The sequence below is a fragment of the Apus apus genome, chromosome 8 (assembly GCF_020740795.1).
Source record: "Apus apus isolate bApuApu2 chromosome 8, bApuApu2.pri.cur, whole genome shotgun sequence".
In the NCBI taxonomy this organism is placed as follows: Eukaryota; Metazoa; Chordata; class Aves; order Apodiformes; family Apodidae; genus Apus; species Apus apus.
Genome location: NC_067289.1, coordinates 2,738,000 through 2,755,233, shown reverse-complemented (window position 1 = coordinate 2,755,233; position 17,234 = coordinate 2,738,000). Strand labels below are relative to the sequence as shown.

General features: G+C 56.2%; 1 protein-coding gene across 2 annotated transcripts in view; it reads right to left on the bottom strand.

Annotated features, from left to right (window-relative positions):
- The window catches only part of RYK (receptor like tyrosine kinase), a 55,300-nt gene extending 54,126 nt beyond the window's left edge, over positions 1-1,174 (bottom strand). The window contains exon 1 of one of the 2 annotated variants that reach the window (XM_051625948.1): positions 758-1,174. In XM_051625948.1, coding sequence (XP_051481908.1) covers positions 758-1,070 — 313 coding nt within the window. In that variant the 5' untranslated portion in view covers positions 1,071-1,174. The remainder of the gene's footprint in view (positions 1-757) is intronic. The other variant, XM_051625949.1, reaches the window with a different exon arrangement.
- Positions 1,175-17,234: the final 16,060 nt, after the last annotated feature.

Sequence of the window (17,234 nt, the reverse complement as noted above, 5' to 3'; positions counted from 1 at the left end):
TGCCCTCCGAATGTCACTCGCCTCGCTCATTACACCGCGGCGCTGAATTCACCTCTTCCAGGGCTTGCCCTGCTCCCGTGGGGCATCACCCTCGGCCACTTCAACCCAAGAAACCCCTCACCACCAGGCTAAAGCCCAAGACCCTCCTCTTGAAACCCCATCCACGCAGACACGAGGCCGCACAGAGACTCTTCCCCAGGGCCGCCAGACTCCTCCTTTCCCAAACTGCTTCCCCCCCCCAACACTCATCCCACACAAAAACCCCACAGAGAACCCCAGGTTCACCCCACACCCCAGCCCCACGAGCCCCTGCCCCCCTCCTGAGCCCCAAGCCCTGTCCTCCCACTCACAGCCCCCTCCGCCCACCCCTGCACCCCCAGACCTGCCTCCCCTCTCACCAGCCCCGCAGCCACCCCCATTGCCCCCTGCTCCCCCGCCCCCAGACTCACCCTCCCCACCCCCCCAACCCACAGGCTCCTCCATCCTCTTCCAGACCCCCCCAAACCCCCGCACTCACTCCCTCCACTATCACCTCAGCCCCACGGCACCCCCCCCCATCACCTCACTCCCCCCCCCCCCCCAAACCCCCGCACTGACTCCCCCCCCCATCACCTCAGCCCCACGGGCCCCCCCCCCCCCCCCATCACCTCAGCCCCACGGGCCCCCCCCCCCCATCACCTCAGCCCCACGGGCCCCCCCCACCATCACCTCAGCCCCACGGGCCCCCCCCCACCCCAGCCCCGGCCCCGTAACTCACCGATCAGCCGCCGCACCTCCTCCTCGCTCAGGTAGAGGCTGAGGCTGGGCCCGGGACCGGCGGGGGGCCAGTCCGGGGGCCCCGCGGCGTGCGGGCCGGAGCTGGGGCCGGCCTGGCCGTGGGCGCCGGCGGGCAGGACGAGCAGCAGCACCGCCAGGAGGAGGCGGAGGAGATGGCGGAGCGCTCCCCGCACCCGGCACCGCGACGGGGGCCGCCGCTGCCCCGCGCCCGCCTCCCCCGCCGCCCGGAGGGGCTGGTCCCGCCGCCGCCGCCGCCCCCCGCCGGGCCCGCGGCCCCGGCGCCCCGGCACCATCGCTGGGAGGGCCGGGGAGGCGGGGGGGGGGGGGGTTCGGGGGGGAAGGCAGAGGGAAGGGAGCCCCCCCCCCGCCCCACCCAGCCCCTCACACGCCGCCGCGCCCGCCGCTCCCCGCCCCGCCGCTCATGGCCGCGCGCGCGCGCCCGACGCCGCCGCCGCTTCCGACGCCCCCGCGCCCCGCCCCGCCCCGCCCCGCCCCGCGCACGCGCCCCCCCGCGCCCCGCCCCCCCGCGCACGCGCCCCCGTTCGGGCCGCCGCGGGAGCGCCCCCCCCCCCGGGAGCGGGAGGGGGAGGAGGGGGAGGAGGAGGGAGGGTCTCCGTGCCCCGGCCCGAGGGAGGGGGTGAACGCCGCACCGCGGCCCAGCCTGCCCGCCGGGTTTCATCACGCCTTGGGGCGCCTACACGGCTGTCGTCCCCCCCCCCCATCGTCGTCATCCCCCCCCATCATCTTCTCCCCCGTCATCCCTTCCATCATCCCCCCCATCATCCCTCCCGTCATCCCCCCCAACCATCTCCCCCCAACCATCTCCCCCATCATCTCCTTCATCATCTCTTCCATCATCCCCCCCATCATCCCCCCATCATCTCCCCATCATCTCCTCCATCATCCCCTCCATCATCTCCCCCAACCATCCCCCCCAACCATCTCCCCCCAATCTTCTCCCCCATCATCCCCCCAACCATCCCCCCCAACCATCTCCCCCCAACCATCTCCCCCATCTTCTCACCCATCATCCCCCCCCATCATCCCCCCCAACCATCTCCCCCATCATCCCCCCCATCATCCCCCCAACCATCTCCCCCCAACCATCTCCCCCATCATCTCCTCCATCATCCCCCCCATCACCCCCCCATCATCCCCCCCATCATCTCCCCCATCATCCCCCCAATCATGTCCCCCATCATCCCCCCCCCATTATCCCCCCCCATCATCTCCCCCAACCATCTCCCCCCAATCATCTCCTCCATCATCCCCTCCATCATCTCCCCCATCATCATCCCCCCCATCATCTCCCCATCATCTCCCCCATCATCCCCCCCATCATCCCCCCAACCATCTCCCCCCCAACCATCTCCCCCCAATCATCTCCTCCATCATCCCCCCATCATCCCCCCCATCATCTCCCCATCATCTCATCATCTCCCCCATCACCCCCCCATCATCCCCCCAACCATCTCCCCCCAATCATCTCCTCCATCATCCCCCCATCACCTCCCCATCATCCCCCCCATCATCCCCCCCCATTATCCCCCCCCATTATCCCCCCCCATCATCCCCCCAACCATCTCCCCCATCATCTCCCCCCAATCATCTCCTCCATCATCCCCTCCATCATCCCCCCATCATCCCCCCATCATCTCCCCCATCACCCCCCCCATCACCCCCCCCATCACCCCCCCCCATCATCCCCCCCATCCCCTAGCCTCCCAGCCCCACAGGCCGTCCTGATCATCTCCTGGGAGCTGTCCTGGTCACCTGGCCAGGAATACTTGGCCAAAACATTCCAGCAAACCATACCTTGAAGTACATGACAATGATCAGAAAGCTACCCAACTGGAAAGATCACCAGAGCTTTAATTGAAGTAAATTTTCCTTTTTTGGTATTTTTTTCTTTAACCTTTGTGTCCCGATCTTGACGTGGATCGTGCGCTTAACGCTCCTTTCGGAGCTAAGAAACAGCAGCAGTGACGACACTAAACTCCAGCGTGAGACACTGGATCTCCTACACACCCCTTCCTGACCCTTTCCCGAAATCCCAATCTGTGCAGAGTTTCTGAAGCAAGCGTCTCTGTTGCAGCCTGGCACAACCCCCTGTTTCAAGGTGTCTTTCCCCCGAAACACAAAACCTTTGCTGCCATCTCCTCGGCGGCTGAATCTTGTTGCTCTGAACTGGCATCTGACCTAAGTGTGCCTGGACTCCTGCCCCTCCAGGCTGGAGAGCCACCTCCATCGTCACCTTCCTACCTGCCTTCAGACCCGACTGCTTTCCAGCTCCCTGAAGAGCAGCAACAGCTTCAGCCTCAGCAAATCCATCCCTGGTAGCTGCCTGCTCGCTCGAGCTTTTCAACAGACCTGTCACAATATTCATTTCTGAGCCTTGAATCAGTTAATAGCTTTGAATTATACTCTTCCCTCCTGACCTCCCAGGAGGAATTTCATTCCTACGTGGGACACAGTGACAGGAGGACACTGCAGGCTAATTGGCCACGGGAGGCTTTTAATCAACTAGAAGAGGAGAAAACTATGGCAAGTTCTGCTCTTCTAATCACTGTGGTGAAAGAGAAATGGCTCGCACACCTCCCCACAACACACATCACTCACTTAGCAACAGGAGGCATAAAAAATAAAATAATAAAATAAAATAAAATGGCCAACTGAAAATGGAGCTGCAAGTTATGTGGAAGTCTTTAGCCGGGTGGATGTGGACCAGCATGAGCAGGCCTGGGTGCTGGGAGAGAGCCCTCCTGCCACATGCTCTCCACAGATCATTTCCCCAGCCTCTGAACCCACAGTCTGTGTTTATTTGCCATCGAGATGCAGTCTCTGTTTCAGGCTCTGGGTATTTTCTAGTGCCCCTCACTTAGGGACTCTGTGGGCAGACAGGCAACTTGTGTTTGAACCAAAACTGAGGCTCATCTTTGGCTTAGGATTCCTGAACTGCCGAGATAAAGATCATCACAAAAAGCCTTTTTCAGGGCACTAAATGAGCGTGAATTTCCTCCGGGCTCAGAGAATGCAAATCCAGCCCCGTTTCAGCAACAAACCTCATTTGGTCTCTTAAAGAATCTGTTCAGAGGAGCAATAACTAACCACACTTCAAGCTGTGAGAGGAGAGAACATCCCCATGTGCTGCTCACAGACAGCTAGAGCTGTGCTACCTCTGGCTCTTAGACTGTTTCTTGGGCAGAGCCACTCTCAGCTGGGTTTCAACAATTCCTCCCCCCTGAGAGTCTTGCCTGGAGGCCAAGCAGAATTCTGGTAGCTTTCTCTGGTGAAGTTAGCAGGCAGCTGACGTGCTGGGATGCTGCCAAAGCCACAGGTTTGCCACTCTCAGAGCTCCCTGTTTCACCCTTGTTGGAGCCATGAGGGAACGGCGAGAAGTTGGTGCTGCTCTCAAGGAGGTAGGACGAGCCCAGCCAGACCAAGGAACGTGGTGTGGGCACCAGGCAGGAGATGAAGCAGCTTGTTGAAGGCTTGGCAGAAGAGACAACACAACGCAGGCACTGCCCAGCCATGGAACAGCCCATAATGGTGATGGGACCCACAGGAAGCCCCGCATGGTTGCCCGGTTTCACCAGCACCCATTTCTGGGCTGCCACTCTTCTTGAGGAACAAGGGGGCCATGAAGCCATCCTGTCCACCCACAGCGTTACTTTAACCTTAACCTTGGTGATCCCTGCCTTGGATGGAGGGCTGTGACATTCAGCAGAAACGTAACATTCAGCAGGAGGACCCGCATGGGATGATTTTACTGCCTTTCTGTTTAGTGATTATGGAACTTGCCTCCTGGAAGTCACTGGCTGATTTGAGCAAAAGGTCACCAAAACCAGACAAACCAAAGGCAAACAAACACTTTTCTTAGGGTGCATCTGCCAGCCTGGGCACAGACCCTTTCAGGGCTGAAGTCACTGCTGGTCTGTGTGTTCCGTTCTGCCAGTGAAGCTGGTTGCTTGCTGAGCCCTGAAGTCTGAGCTGAAATGCAGTCTGCTACACTGAGAAGAGTAATCAGGAGTATTAGAAGCCAAATGAAGGTTTCAGAGATGTCAAGAAACATGTCATTTGTAAAAAAAAAAAAGGTGAAAAATGCAACTCGGGGGCCAGCTCCAACTCTAATGATCTTCTGTTGATTTTCTTTGGCTGCACAGGCTATTTTTGGCAGGATGGAGCTCACGGTCTTTCAAACCCACTCTGGGTAAGATGATATTGCAGGAGGATACAGCAAGTCTCCCCACGGAAAGCTGCTGGGAGTTCACTGCCCTGGGATGGCAAGGTTTGGCTTGGCTGGGCAGTGGGCTGCCTCCCTGCCCGTGCCCTGAGCCTGCTTCAGCAGCGCTTCCCACCGCCGCGTCCCGAGAGGCAGGGAAGAGCTGGCCCTCCTTCCTGGATGGAAACCAAACCTGCAAAAGGAAATAGCTGGCAGTTAATGGGACGGAAGAGAAGTTGGTAGGTGAGGAAGGCAGATGATGTGGGGATACGGAGGTGGGCGCTGGGAGATGGGAGGCAGGGCTTTGGGAACAACCTCCCCGCGTCCAGACTGGCTCACAGCCACGAAGGGTGGCTTTTCCCACCTCCCCCTGAGGACTGTGAACGACTGTGCAATGTTCCCTGTAGAGAGCTGGCCCCCTCACGTAGACACAAGAATGAAGCCCTTCTGCCTCTTCCCATCAGTCACCCGAGCATTTTTGCCCTCAAACAGCTGCTCTTTTTTTCACCAGTACCAGGCGACCTGAGCGCCTGGGCGGTTTCCAGCACGGTGGTGACACAGCCCGGGGAACCCTCCTCTCAGGGCCTGTGCAAGGACCTCTGCCAGCTTCTCCACAGACAGGCTCTGGAGCTTTGGCCTTTGCACACAGGCAGTCGCTGGGAATGGGCAAGAGGGATTTTTGGAGACCTGGGGACAGACAGCACAGCTGAGCCTGGGTAAGCACCAGGCTTTCCAAGCTAGTATTTCTCTTCTCAGGCAGCTTCTGAAGGGCTCTGCAGCAGCCACAAGGATCCCTTTCCCTGGGCAAGGACACGTGCCTACACTGCTGAGTAGGGATAAACCCCATTCCTTGGCTCTGCTTCACCTGAGGAGTGTCCCACTTCTGCCTTCCATGGAGCAAGGTGTCCCAGGGCTTCCAGCTCTCCTCTCCCATCAGGGTGGAACAGACTGGAGAGTTCCTGCTTTTTTTTTTTCCTCCCACGTTTCTATATGTCCCATCTCTTTTCCCAAACAGAGAAAGTGGGAACGGGCTACGTATTGAATCATCTAAATAGATCACTTAGATCAGCAGCCACCCGTGGGCTCCTCAAGGTTAGGGAAGAGCTGAAATTTCAAAGATGAAAACACACAGAACCGTGCCCAACACACACACACAGTCGTTTTGTGCCATCTCATCAGCCACAAAACAGGAGACACCAGCTGGGAAGGCTGGTGTCCCTGTTTCTGGGCCTTTGAACGAGAGCAGAGGGTGTTCAAACCCACCAGGACCTTCCCATGGGGATGAAGGAAAGTTCTGGCATCCAGAACAGGATCAGAGTCCTTATGATCTAAAGTATCTGCTTCTCTTCCCAGCACCGGGCAGTTCTGTCACACCCTAAGCTCAACTGGACACCTTTTCCTGAAGAGAAATACATTTTACTTCTTAAAAACAGATTTCCTGTTCCTGATATATACTCGTATAGATAAAACCAGGTCCATTTTAATCATGCTTACATTGCATATCCCATAAGCCAACTATTTTAATAGGTTCTGAGCCCTTTTCTCTGGGCTTGGAATGTGCTCAACACTAATAAACCAAAAGACTTTCCAGGACGTTTTGCCTCGTTAAAATACTTCTTAGTGCTTTTTGACTCTGTTCTTTCAGGGCTGCTGTGTTTTCATAGATCCTCATCTTGAAAATGAGGTCAGGGTCTGGGAAAAGGCTGGAAAGACAACCTGGCCTCCTCCCATCCAACTGTTCCTGCATGTTTCCAAAGTGCCCCCTGGGCTGTTCATTCTCCAGCTGCTCGTGCCACGTGAAGCCACGTGTACCCAAAATTCAATCAAAACCCCCTTCCTTCAACAACACACAAAAAAACCCACCCAAAACATTTACAAAATGCTTTTCCTAAAACATCCAGTATTCCCACATAGGTTTTGGTGCTGAAAAACCTTTTAAGGCCCCAGAGTCAGTGAGGAAGGAGCCTGTAAGCAGCACCTATTTCAGGCCAGGTCTCACCTTGTCTTGGACACGAGATGCAGGATCCTCACATTTTCACCAGTTGGTTCCTCTGCTGGTTAAAACTTCATCACCATTGTGAGAAGAATCCCCAGGCAGGCATTTCCTAGACCAGATGATTCAGCAGCAAGTCACCAACCTGATGGACTGCAAAAGCAGGGAGTGTTTTCCCCTGCTGGACTCCTCCCTTGGCCCTGCAGGCTGGATTCCAGTCCAGGTGAGAATCCTCCCCAGCTGCACAGCTCACAGGTGATTCCCACTCCTTGCCCAGCATTTACCCTTGGTAATCAAGGGGTATTGATTAAGAATGGGAGAAAGAGGCAAGGGGACAGTGTCCTGGCAGCTGGGCCAGGCAGAGCAGAGCAGCCACTCACCCTGATGTGTTTTGCCTCAGTTTCCCCTGCCACCAGCTTTCCTTGTCTTTAAAAATCACTGGCAACCCAGAACTTTCTTGCTTGGTGCTCATTGTGATCAACTGTTTCTCTTATAAAAAGCAGAATAAGCTCCATCTCCTTGGCCTTTCCCTGTAAAGCAAAAGGTCCACAGGTCTCACGTCAGCCTTTTCCATGTATTCAGATTCTTCATTGAGTTGTGGATGACAGGGCTGGGCACAGCACCCACTGGCACATCACACAGGTTAATTCTATCTCCTGTTGTCCAGAGGAGGCCATGGAGATGATCCAAGAAGCTCTGCTCTGGAGCCAGGCTGGGAGAGTTGGGGTGTTCAGCCTGGAGAAGAGAAGGCTCCAGGGAGACCTGAGAGCACCTTCCAGTGCCTGAAGGGGCTCCAGGAAAGCTGGGGAGGGGCTTGGGACAAGGGCAGGGAGGGAGAGGACAAGGGGGGATGGATGAAAACTGGGAGAGGGGAGATTGAGGTGAGACATGAGGAGGGAATTCTGGAGTGTGAGGGTGGTGAGAGCCTGGCCCAGGTTGCCCAGGGAAGCTGTGGCTGCCCCATCCCTGGCAGTGTTGAAGGGCAGGTTGGATGGGGCTGGGAGCAGCCTGGGCTGGTGGGAGGTGTCCCTGCCCATGCAGGGGGTTGGGACTGGATGATCTTGAAGGTCCCTTCCAACCCAAACCAGCCTGGGATTTCCTACTGGAGGCATCTCCTGAGTTCCCTCTGAGGATCAGGGTGAGGTTTATGTCTGGTGGAAACCAGCTTTCTGCTGCAGGTGGGGTGCTGAACATCTCCCAGACACCACTAGAAGCAGAAGACTGTCCTTGGAACACCATCTACAGGCATCTTTCTGGGGTGACAGCCATGCAGAAAGTTTCCAGCCGTGCAGCTGAGTTTCAAAGCTGCTTTTATTTTGATACCAGTGGCATCTCTCTGCTCACGTTAATAACCCCTCCTGGGGAGGGCAACAGGTTCCCTGCCCCTAACTGATAAATTGTCTCCCCCACACAGGAGAGGGGTTGTTCCTGTGCATGGAATGAAACCAGCCAGGGAGAAATGCTCCTTCTGGTGTCATGTGAAGAAGCCCTCAGTGGGAAGTCCCTGAGTAAACCCGGTTCTTCAAGAGCCCTCCTGGCACCTAAGGAATATTTGCAGGGAGGAGGAGGGGGTGAGCGGGACATTCCTGGGTGGGTTTAAAGGACTTGGAGGGAGGGGGGGATGTCTTCTGCAGGCTTGCAGGTTTGGGGGCTGTGAGCAGGAAGGTGGAGAAGCACCGACCTAGGGGTGACACTAGATGTCACTGCCTGCCCGGGATGGCCACCGGAGGCTGCTGCCTCCTGCGGAGCAGGGGCTGTGCCAGCCTGATGCTGCTCCTCCGGCTCGTCTGTGGCACCAAGGATGAGGAACCCCAGGAGAGAATAAAACATCGCTGCAGAGCCGCGTTCCTCCCAGGAGATATCCCAAGCACCAAGACGGGCTGGGCGGGGAAGGGGTTGAGAGCAGCCCTGAGGAGAAGGGCTTGGGGGTGATGGTTGATGAGAAGCTCGACAGGAGCAATGTGTCCTTGCAGCCCAGAAGCCAACTGTGTCCTGGGCTGCAGCAAGAGCAGCGTGGCCAGCAGGGACAGGGGAGGGGATTCTGCCCCTCTGCTCTGATGAGGTCCCCCCAGCACTGCTGGATCCAGTTCTGGAGCCCCCAACACAAGAAGGACATGGAGCTGCTGGAGCAAGTCCAGAGGAGGCCATGGAGATGATGGGAGGGCTGGAGCAGCTCTGCTCTGGAGACAGGCTGGGAGAGTTGGGGTGTTCAGCCTGGAGAAGAGAAGGCTCCAGGGAGACCTGAGAGCACCTTCCAGTGCCTGAAGGGGCTCCAGGAAAGCTGGGGAGGGGCTTGGGACAAGGGCAGGGAGGGAGAGGACAAGGGGGATGGATGAAAACTGGGAGAGGGAGATGAAGGTGAGACATGAGGAGGGAATTCTGGAGTGTGAGGGTGGTGAGAGCCTGGCCCAGGTTGCCCAGGGAAGCTGTGGCTGCCCCATCCCTGGCAGTGTTGAAGGGCAGGTTGGATGGGGCTTGGAGCAGCCTGGGCTGGTGGGAGGTGTCCCTGCCCATGCAGGGGGTTGGATCTGGGTGATCTCTAAGGTCTCTTCCAACCCAAACCACTCTGGGATCCCATGACTCTTACACGAGTGGTGCTGTAACATGGCAGGGGTTTAAATCCAGCTGGCTTGGGGCTGCCTGGTGCTCCCTGAGTTGGTACCACAGGGGAAAATGAACCAAACTCGCACCATCGTGGCCTGAGTGGGAGCCCCAGGTTCCTGATGCCCTGCATGGCCCTGCAGGAGCAAGGGATGCTTTGCTTTGACACCAAGCAAGCAGAGCAGTGCTTCCCAGCCAGCATGCCCTGACCTGCTGATAAAAATGCCCACGGAGTGATATTAAATACCCAGGGATATCAACAAGTCCCTTCAGGGTCAGAGGACCAGGGATACCTGCAGGATTGCACCTCACCTTCTCTCCATCCTACAAGCAAGCCCTGCCCTGGTTCTCACTGGAATCAGCCCCCAGCCTGGCCTTGCTGAGCCTCTCCAAGGGTTTTACCTTGCTCACAGTTTGTGTCCCACACTACCCTGCCTGCCAGCACCAGCTCCCCTTGCCAGGTGCACCCTGCTGCCCTCCTGCCAGCAGCTCCTCTGCAGACACACTGCCTGCCACAGCCAACGTGGACGGGGTTCTTCCAGCACCTCTCCAGTGGTTCTGGAGCCCAGGACCAGCTTCTAACCATGTCTCTGAGCAGCAGGCAGGGCTGTGGAGCCCCAGCTGGTGCTGGGAGTCACGGTTCAAATAACACACAATAAATAATAGAATAGCCTGAGCTACGGAGAACTCCTCGGACACCAGTTTCTAGGGATGATCTCATGCATTTCTTGGACTCATTAGCCCTTCTCATTACTCTTCTGCATTTTTCCCCTTGCTATTTTTCTTTTCTCCCAATAAAATGTTTTGAGTTCCTTTTCCTTCTCCTTTTCCCTTCTCCCCCTTTTCCCTTCTCCTTTTTCCTTTTCCTTCTCCTTCTCCTTTTCCCTTCTCCTTTCTCCTTTTCCCTTCTCCTTTTCCCTTCTCCTTCTCCTTTTCCCTTCTCCTTCTCCCTTCTCCTTCTCCTTTTCCCTTCTCCTTCTCCTCCTCCTTCTCCTCCTTTTCCCTTCTCCTTTTCCCTTCTCCTTCTCCTCCTTTTCCCTTCTCCTTTTCCCTTCTCCTTCTCCTCCTTTTCCCTTCTCCTCCCTTTTCCCTTCTCCTTCTCCTCCTTTTCCCTTCTCCTCCTTTTCCCTTCTCCTTCTCTCCTTTTCCCTTCTCCTCCTTTTCCCTTCTCCTTCTCCTCCTTTTCCCTTCTCCTTTTTCCTTCTCCCCCTTTTCCCTTCTCCTTCTCCTTTTTCCTTCTCCTTTTCCCTTCTCCTTCTCCTTTTTCCTTCTCCTCCTTTTTCCTTCTCCTTTTCCCTTTCCCTTCTCCTTCTCCTTTTTCCTTCTCCTTTTCCCTTCTCCTTCTCCTTTTTCCTTCTCCTCCTTTTTCCTTCTCCTTTTCCCTTTCCCTTCTCCTCCTCCTTTTCCCTTCTCCTTTTTCCTTCTCCTTTTCCCTTCTCCTCCTTTTCCCTTTCCCTTCTCCTTCTCCTCCTCCTTCTCCTCCTTTTTCCTTCTCCTTTTCCCTTCTCCTCCTTTTTCCTTCTCCTTTTCCCTTTCCCTTCTCCTTCTCCTCCTTTTTCCTTCTCCTTTTCCCTTTCCCTTCTCCTTCTCCTCCTTTTTCCTTCTCCTTTTCCCTTTCCCTTCTCCTTCTCCTCCTTTTTCCTTCTCCTTTTCCCTTCTCCTTTTTCCTTCTCCTTCTCCTCCTTTTCCCTTCTCCTTTTTCCTTCTCCTCCTTTTCCCTTCTTCCCCTTTTCCCTTCTTCCCCTTTTCCCTTCTCCCCCTTTTCCCTTCTCCTTTTTCCTTTTCCTTCTCCTGCTCCTCTTCCCTGCCGAGCTCTCCCCAACCTGCAGCCACAGCAACGGGCTGGAGGAGCCAACAGCAAATTCCCCGGGTCCGCCCTCCTTGTCCTTGGGCTCTGGTGGGGATGGAGGGGGGTGAATTCCAGCCATTCCCTCTGGCCGGGAGCAGTGTTTAGTAAACACACACCAGCACACACATGCTAACCCCTCGGGCTCTGCCTCTGAAGGCTTTTCCATGGGCTTAGCAGGTCTTTTCCCATCCTCCTGCACCAAATGCCCCCCTCTCTTCCCTGGCACCTCCCATTCCCCTGCACCGAGTGACACCCTTCTTTCCCAGGCACCTTTCTGGGCTGGCATCTTTTGGGAGCAGCAGGGAGAAGGAATGCAAGCCCTTGGCCTCGGGACAGGAGCTGACATTCCCAGCCCCAGGCTGAAGAATGTGGACAGAGTGTCCGCTCCAAACTCCAGAGCTGGAGTTGATTCACCCCCCGGGGAGAAGGGGAATGTTTGGATCCCAGGGGATCTCAGCCCTTGGGTGAGAAGGCTGCTGTACCCCAGAAGGGGATCATGCCCTCCCCCATCACCTCCAGGCACTCCAAGGATCTCCCCATGAGGAACACTTCTCTAGGTCCTCTGAGGAATTTGCTTCTCCTCCTTTTGGTGGCCTCTGCTCTGCAAGCAGCCTGTTCCTGGAAAAGCAGGGAGAGCTGGGAGCTGTGCTGGGAGGCTGCTGGATGGGGTGGGTGCCAGTGCAAGTGACAGGAGTGTGGGGCAAACCCCTACCCCTCCCCAGCAGCCTGGCAGCAGGGAAGCCCAGACAGCCGAGAGGGGACCACCAAGCCCCCCAGCTCAATGGGTGCTACTGGAAAGGCAGACTGAAGGCCTCATGGGGTTGCTGAGAAGCAAAACTGAGCTGCTCAGTCGTGGCAGATGTCAGAGCTGAACACAAATCCAAGCCCTAACCCCACTGCCAGCTTCCAGCCCACCTTCCTAAGTCAAGCACCATGTCCCAGTCCCCCCTCCTGCCCCTCCGACACACCCAGGCAAGGCCACCGAGGACTATTTATACCCCTCATAAAGTTACACACTGCTTAGATTACCTCATGGCATCCAGTTTGTTTGGAGCAGGGTCTCGTGAACCAGAATAGCTTTCCATGAGCACAGTTCTCACCAGCTGATAGGTTGGAAACTGGATATTTGACAGTTAACTCGCCAGTTACTTCGACTGGAACGCACGGGGCTTTGTGGTTTAAAATGGCAAAACTTCAGCAACAACAAGAGCTCGGGCAGAAAGGTCCCTTCTGATTCACCACCCTCTTACATCATCCTTATGACACCAGCAAAATGCTGCTCATTCCACCAGGTCTCACAGCTGGTGAATCCCGAGGTTGCAGGGAGGCTGAGAAAGTTGGGGAGCGGCGAAAAGGATTCGTGGAATCCTCCTGTTTTTCACAAGGCTACAACACGAGGGGAGGGTGATTTCTAGCCCCTGGCTGGAGACCAGGTGGATAAAATGAAAGATGACACCACAAAATCCACCTTGGGTTCTGTGGGGGGGGGGGGGGAGTTTGTGGTGACACCACCCCGAGCTGCCGGGCTGGGGATGGAGCTCGGTGTTCCCGGCAGGCACGGCGGTGCTGGCTCCCAAACCTCCCCTGCTTGCCCCAGCTCCTGGAACTTCTCCAGGTGTTGCACAAAAGCAGAGCAGCAGGAGTTTGTTGCAGAACCTGAAGGAAGAGGCAGCTCTTGCCTCGGCACGTTGGAGCCAGGCAACGCTTTCTAGTCATGCCCTTCAAGCCAAGCTCGGGGAGCAGCCGGGGTGACCCGGCAGGAGGGAAGACCAACTGCTCCTGTGGCCATGGGCAGCAGGATCAAGCCCGTGGTTTTTGGTTGTCAGAGCCTGCTGTCCAAACACAGGGGTTCACCCATGTCCCTGGCCCCAGAATGACACACTCAAGGGAAAGAAAAGCCCAGAAAGCAAACCCGTGGCAGAGGCTGTTGCCCCTTCCAGCCAGCAAAGGAAGGGAATGAGTTTGTTCTAGGCTGACACTGGGAACAGCCCCAAGCATAGAACCATGCAATCCCAGACTGGTTGGGGTTGGAAGGGACCTTCAAGATCATCCAGATCCAACCCCCTGCATGGGCAGGGACACCTCCCACCAGCCCAGGCTGCTCCAAGCCCCATCCAACCTGCCCTTCAACACTGCCAGGGATGGGGCAGCCACAGCTTCCCTGGGCAACCTGGGCCAGGCTCTCCCCACCCTCACACTCCAGAATTCCCTCCTCATGTCCAACCTCAGGGTGCTGGGTGATGCTGAGCCTTCCTCCCTGCCAGCCCACCCTCCTCCCCAAGCCAGGGCAGCTTCACACGCTGCCCAGCCTCGCTGAAGAAGGCAAAACCCACTCTGCTGCTCAGGCTGGTGTGCCATGGATCCAGGCAAAACAGGGAGAAAAACCACTGGGAGACCAGCAAGGACCAAAAGGGGAATCAAGGGGCTGTGGGGCAGAAGAGGGTTGTGTTTGAGCCCCCCTTGGAGGAGCCTCCCGGGTGCTGCAGAAACACGTTTAACCCTGCAGGGGCACAACCCGAAATAGCCACCGTGGGGTCACATCTCCATGGAGGACTCTATTCTGGGCTGGAGCCACTCCTGGGCTGGAGCACGGGACAGCAGGAACAGCCCTGGCTGTCCCACAGCCCTGGTGTGCCCTCCTGCACGGAGAGGACCTCAAGCATCTTCCCTGCCCATCTCCAGGCAACGTTCCTCAGGGAGGGCTGGGAACCAGGACCCACCTGCCAGTTCTCCAGCTGATTTCATTTGCTTAGAATCTCCTCCCTTGGTTCTGTTTTCCTTTTGGGTTTGGGTTTTGGTTTGGTTGGGGCATTTTTTGTTTGTTTTGTGTTTTGGTTTGCTTTTTTGTTTTGTTTTCATTCTTCTATTTTATATATATATATTATTTTTTCCCCCCACGTTTCTTTTTGGACAGCTGGGGAAAAAAAACCACAACCCAACATGTTTTGGTTACCATGGCAACAACAGCCCTAAACTTTTGGTGGGTCCAAGGCATGCCAAGAGTTCCAGGACAGCCATTCATGGTGTGGGGGGGTTTTCCCTTGCTTCCCAAAAGAGGCAGGCACTGCTTTCCAGTGGGTCTGGGCACTCCTGGCCCTGATTTACCCTGGGTACCAACCTTTGCAAACCTGGCTCTGTTCCCAACTGGCCAGGACCTGCCGTGGGCTCACCAGGCTGGTGTGGGGTGACTTCATGCTGGACCCTGTGCAAGAAGAAGGAGGGGGGGGGGGGAGGGGGGGGAAAAGCATCCCACACTTTCAGGCTGTTAAAAATGCGGGTGGGAATATTTTCCAGCCTGTGTCATTTTCCAGCCAGGCCAAAATTCATATTTTGCTTCTTGCTGTCGGTGCTTTTCTCCCTGAAACTCTGTTTTGGGGGGTGTTTTTCTTGCCTTTCAGGGTCTGCAATGTTCTTACCTGCAGGGAGGAGAGTGGGGCAGGCAAGGAGGGAAGGGGGTCACCCCCTCACCCTGCTGGGGGGGTCCTCATCCCACCTCTGCTGGTGGCTGCTGCATCCCAAGGGGTTTTGAGCCTGGGAAAACCTGGGGAGAAAAAGCACCAGGGGAAGGGGGAAGATCCCAGCATCACCTTCAGCTTCCAAGTGTCACCTTGAGATGAAACAAGCTCCAGCTCCTTCAACCCAAAAGAGTCAGGGAATCCAAGGGAGATGATTCTCCCCCATTCCATGGAAAACCTCCAGGAAAACTTGCACGTGTAGAATCTCAAGCACCACAGTTCAGACTTTCCTCCAGCCTGAACCCCTTCCTTTCCCCAAATTCAGGTATTTCTCTGGTTTTTCCCCAAACTGTGAGAAACAGGCACCTCCAACCAACACAAACTCCTACAATTCTTGGGGTTTTTGAGAAGATTGTTACCTCTAAAGTGGAGAGGGAAGCAAAATCACAAGGAATTGTTTTCCCTCTATTGAACAGGAAAGCCAAGCGTCCAATTTTTCCTGGAAAGAAAAAAACAGGTTTTCTATTATTATTATTTAAATAATAATAAAAAGAATCCCAAGTCTGGGAAACTGTTGCACTGGAGATTTCCTGCGTGGTGTCACTGGGCAGTGACTCAGTCCTAGTTTTAAGACCTGGGAAATGATGCTCAGTGGTTTTTAAAGGCTTTCCCTGCCCTCAGAGATGGCTCCAACCAACCACCTCCATCCCCTGCAGCTGGGTGTAATTCCTCATCCTGCCCAGCTTCATCCCCCTTCCCAATGAGCTTCCAAACGAGCTTCTAATGACCACAGTTCTTCTCCATCCAGTTAATTAATCCTTGGCTCCCTTTGGATGTTTGGCCCTGAGCCCTTTTGCAGTGCCCCAAGGTGGGACTTGGCCCTGCAGCCCCAGGGACTTTCCTTTTACTCCAACCCCAGATCCAACCTCCTGTGCTTGTGCTGATCCCACTGGGAAGTGTGCCAGGACCTGCCACGGGATCCCAGACTGGTTTGGGTTGGAAGGGAGCTTCAAGATCATCCAGATCCAGCCCCCTGCATGGGCAGGGACACCTCCCACCAGCCCAGGCTGCTCCAAGCCCCATCCAACCTGCCCTTCAACACTGCCAGGGATGGGGCAGCCACAGCTTCCCTGGGCAACCTGGGCCAGGCTCTCACCACCCTCATAGCACAGAATTCCCTCCTCATGTCTCACTTCACTCTCCCTCTTCCAGTTTTCATCCATCCCCCCTTGTCCTCTCCCTCCCTGCCCTTGTCCCAAGTCCCTCCCCAGCTTTCCTGGAGCCCCTTCAGGCACTGGAAGGTGCTCTCAGGTCTCCCTGGAGCCTTCTCTTCTCCAGGCTGAACACCCCAACTCTCCCAGCCTGGCTCCAGAGCAGAGCTGCTCCAGCCCTCAGATCATCTCTGTGGCCTCCTCTGGACTCTCTCCAACAGCTCCATGTCTTTCTGATGTTGGGGGCTCCAGACCTGGACCCAGCTCTCCAGCAGGGGCCTCATGAGAGTCAGGCTTCCAAAACGTCACAGTGAAACACTTAGACTTGGGATTTTTAGTCACAATAAAGGAAGAAATAAAAGGCATCTTGGGCCAAGGACAACTCAAAGACTGGTGGGGGTGACAGGAGTCCTGCTTAGCTAAAAAAAAATTACATCACTCACCATTTTTTCTTGCTCCTCAAGCCCCCCCAACTTCCTTGAGCAGCCCCAACCTCCTCGAGCCTCCTTGAGCATCCTCAGCATCCTCGACCATCCCCAACCTCCTGGAGCCTCCTCAAGACTCCCCAGCTTCCTTCAGCATCTCCAGCCTCCTCAAGCCTCCCCCTGGGCCAGGGGAGGTGCTGGGCAAGGTGCCCACCAGGCCACCCCTGCCCACCAGTGCTTCCAGTAGGGAGAGGGGCAGCCAGAGCAGGTTGGGGAGCAGGGCCACGAGGGCAGAGCCAGCCAGCTTGTCCCCCTGGTTTTCCAAGGTCACAGAGGTGGTGGGAAGGGAAGAAAAGAGAGAGAAGGGGGGAAAAAAGTTGACTCAGAAACCACAGGGAATTTTTTGCCTTCTTAGAATACTGGGAAGAGAAAAAAATAGCCACAGTTATTCCAGGCATCCGGGATAATAACAGCCTGTTTGCTCTTTGCATGCAGAGCTGGCAGCTCAGCACAGGGAGAGGGGGGAGGAACCTGCTGCCTGCACCCACCCCTGCCTGCACCCAGCCTGCCTGCACCACCCCTGCCTGCACCCACCCCTGCCTGGACCATCCCTGCCTGCACCATCCCTGCCTGCACCCACCCCTGCCTGCACCCACCCCTGCCTGCACCCATCCTGCCTGCACCCACCCCTGCCTGCACCC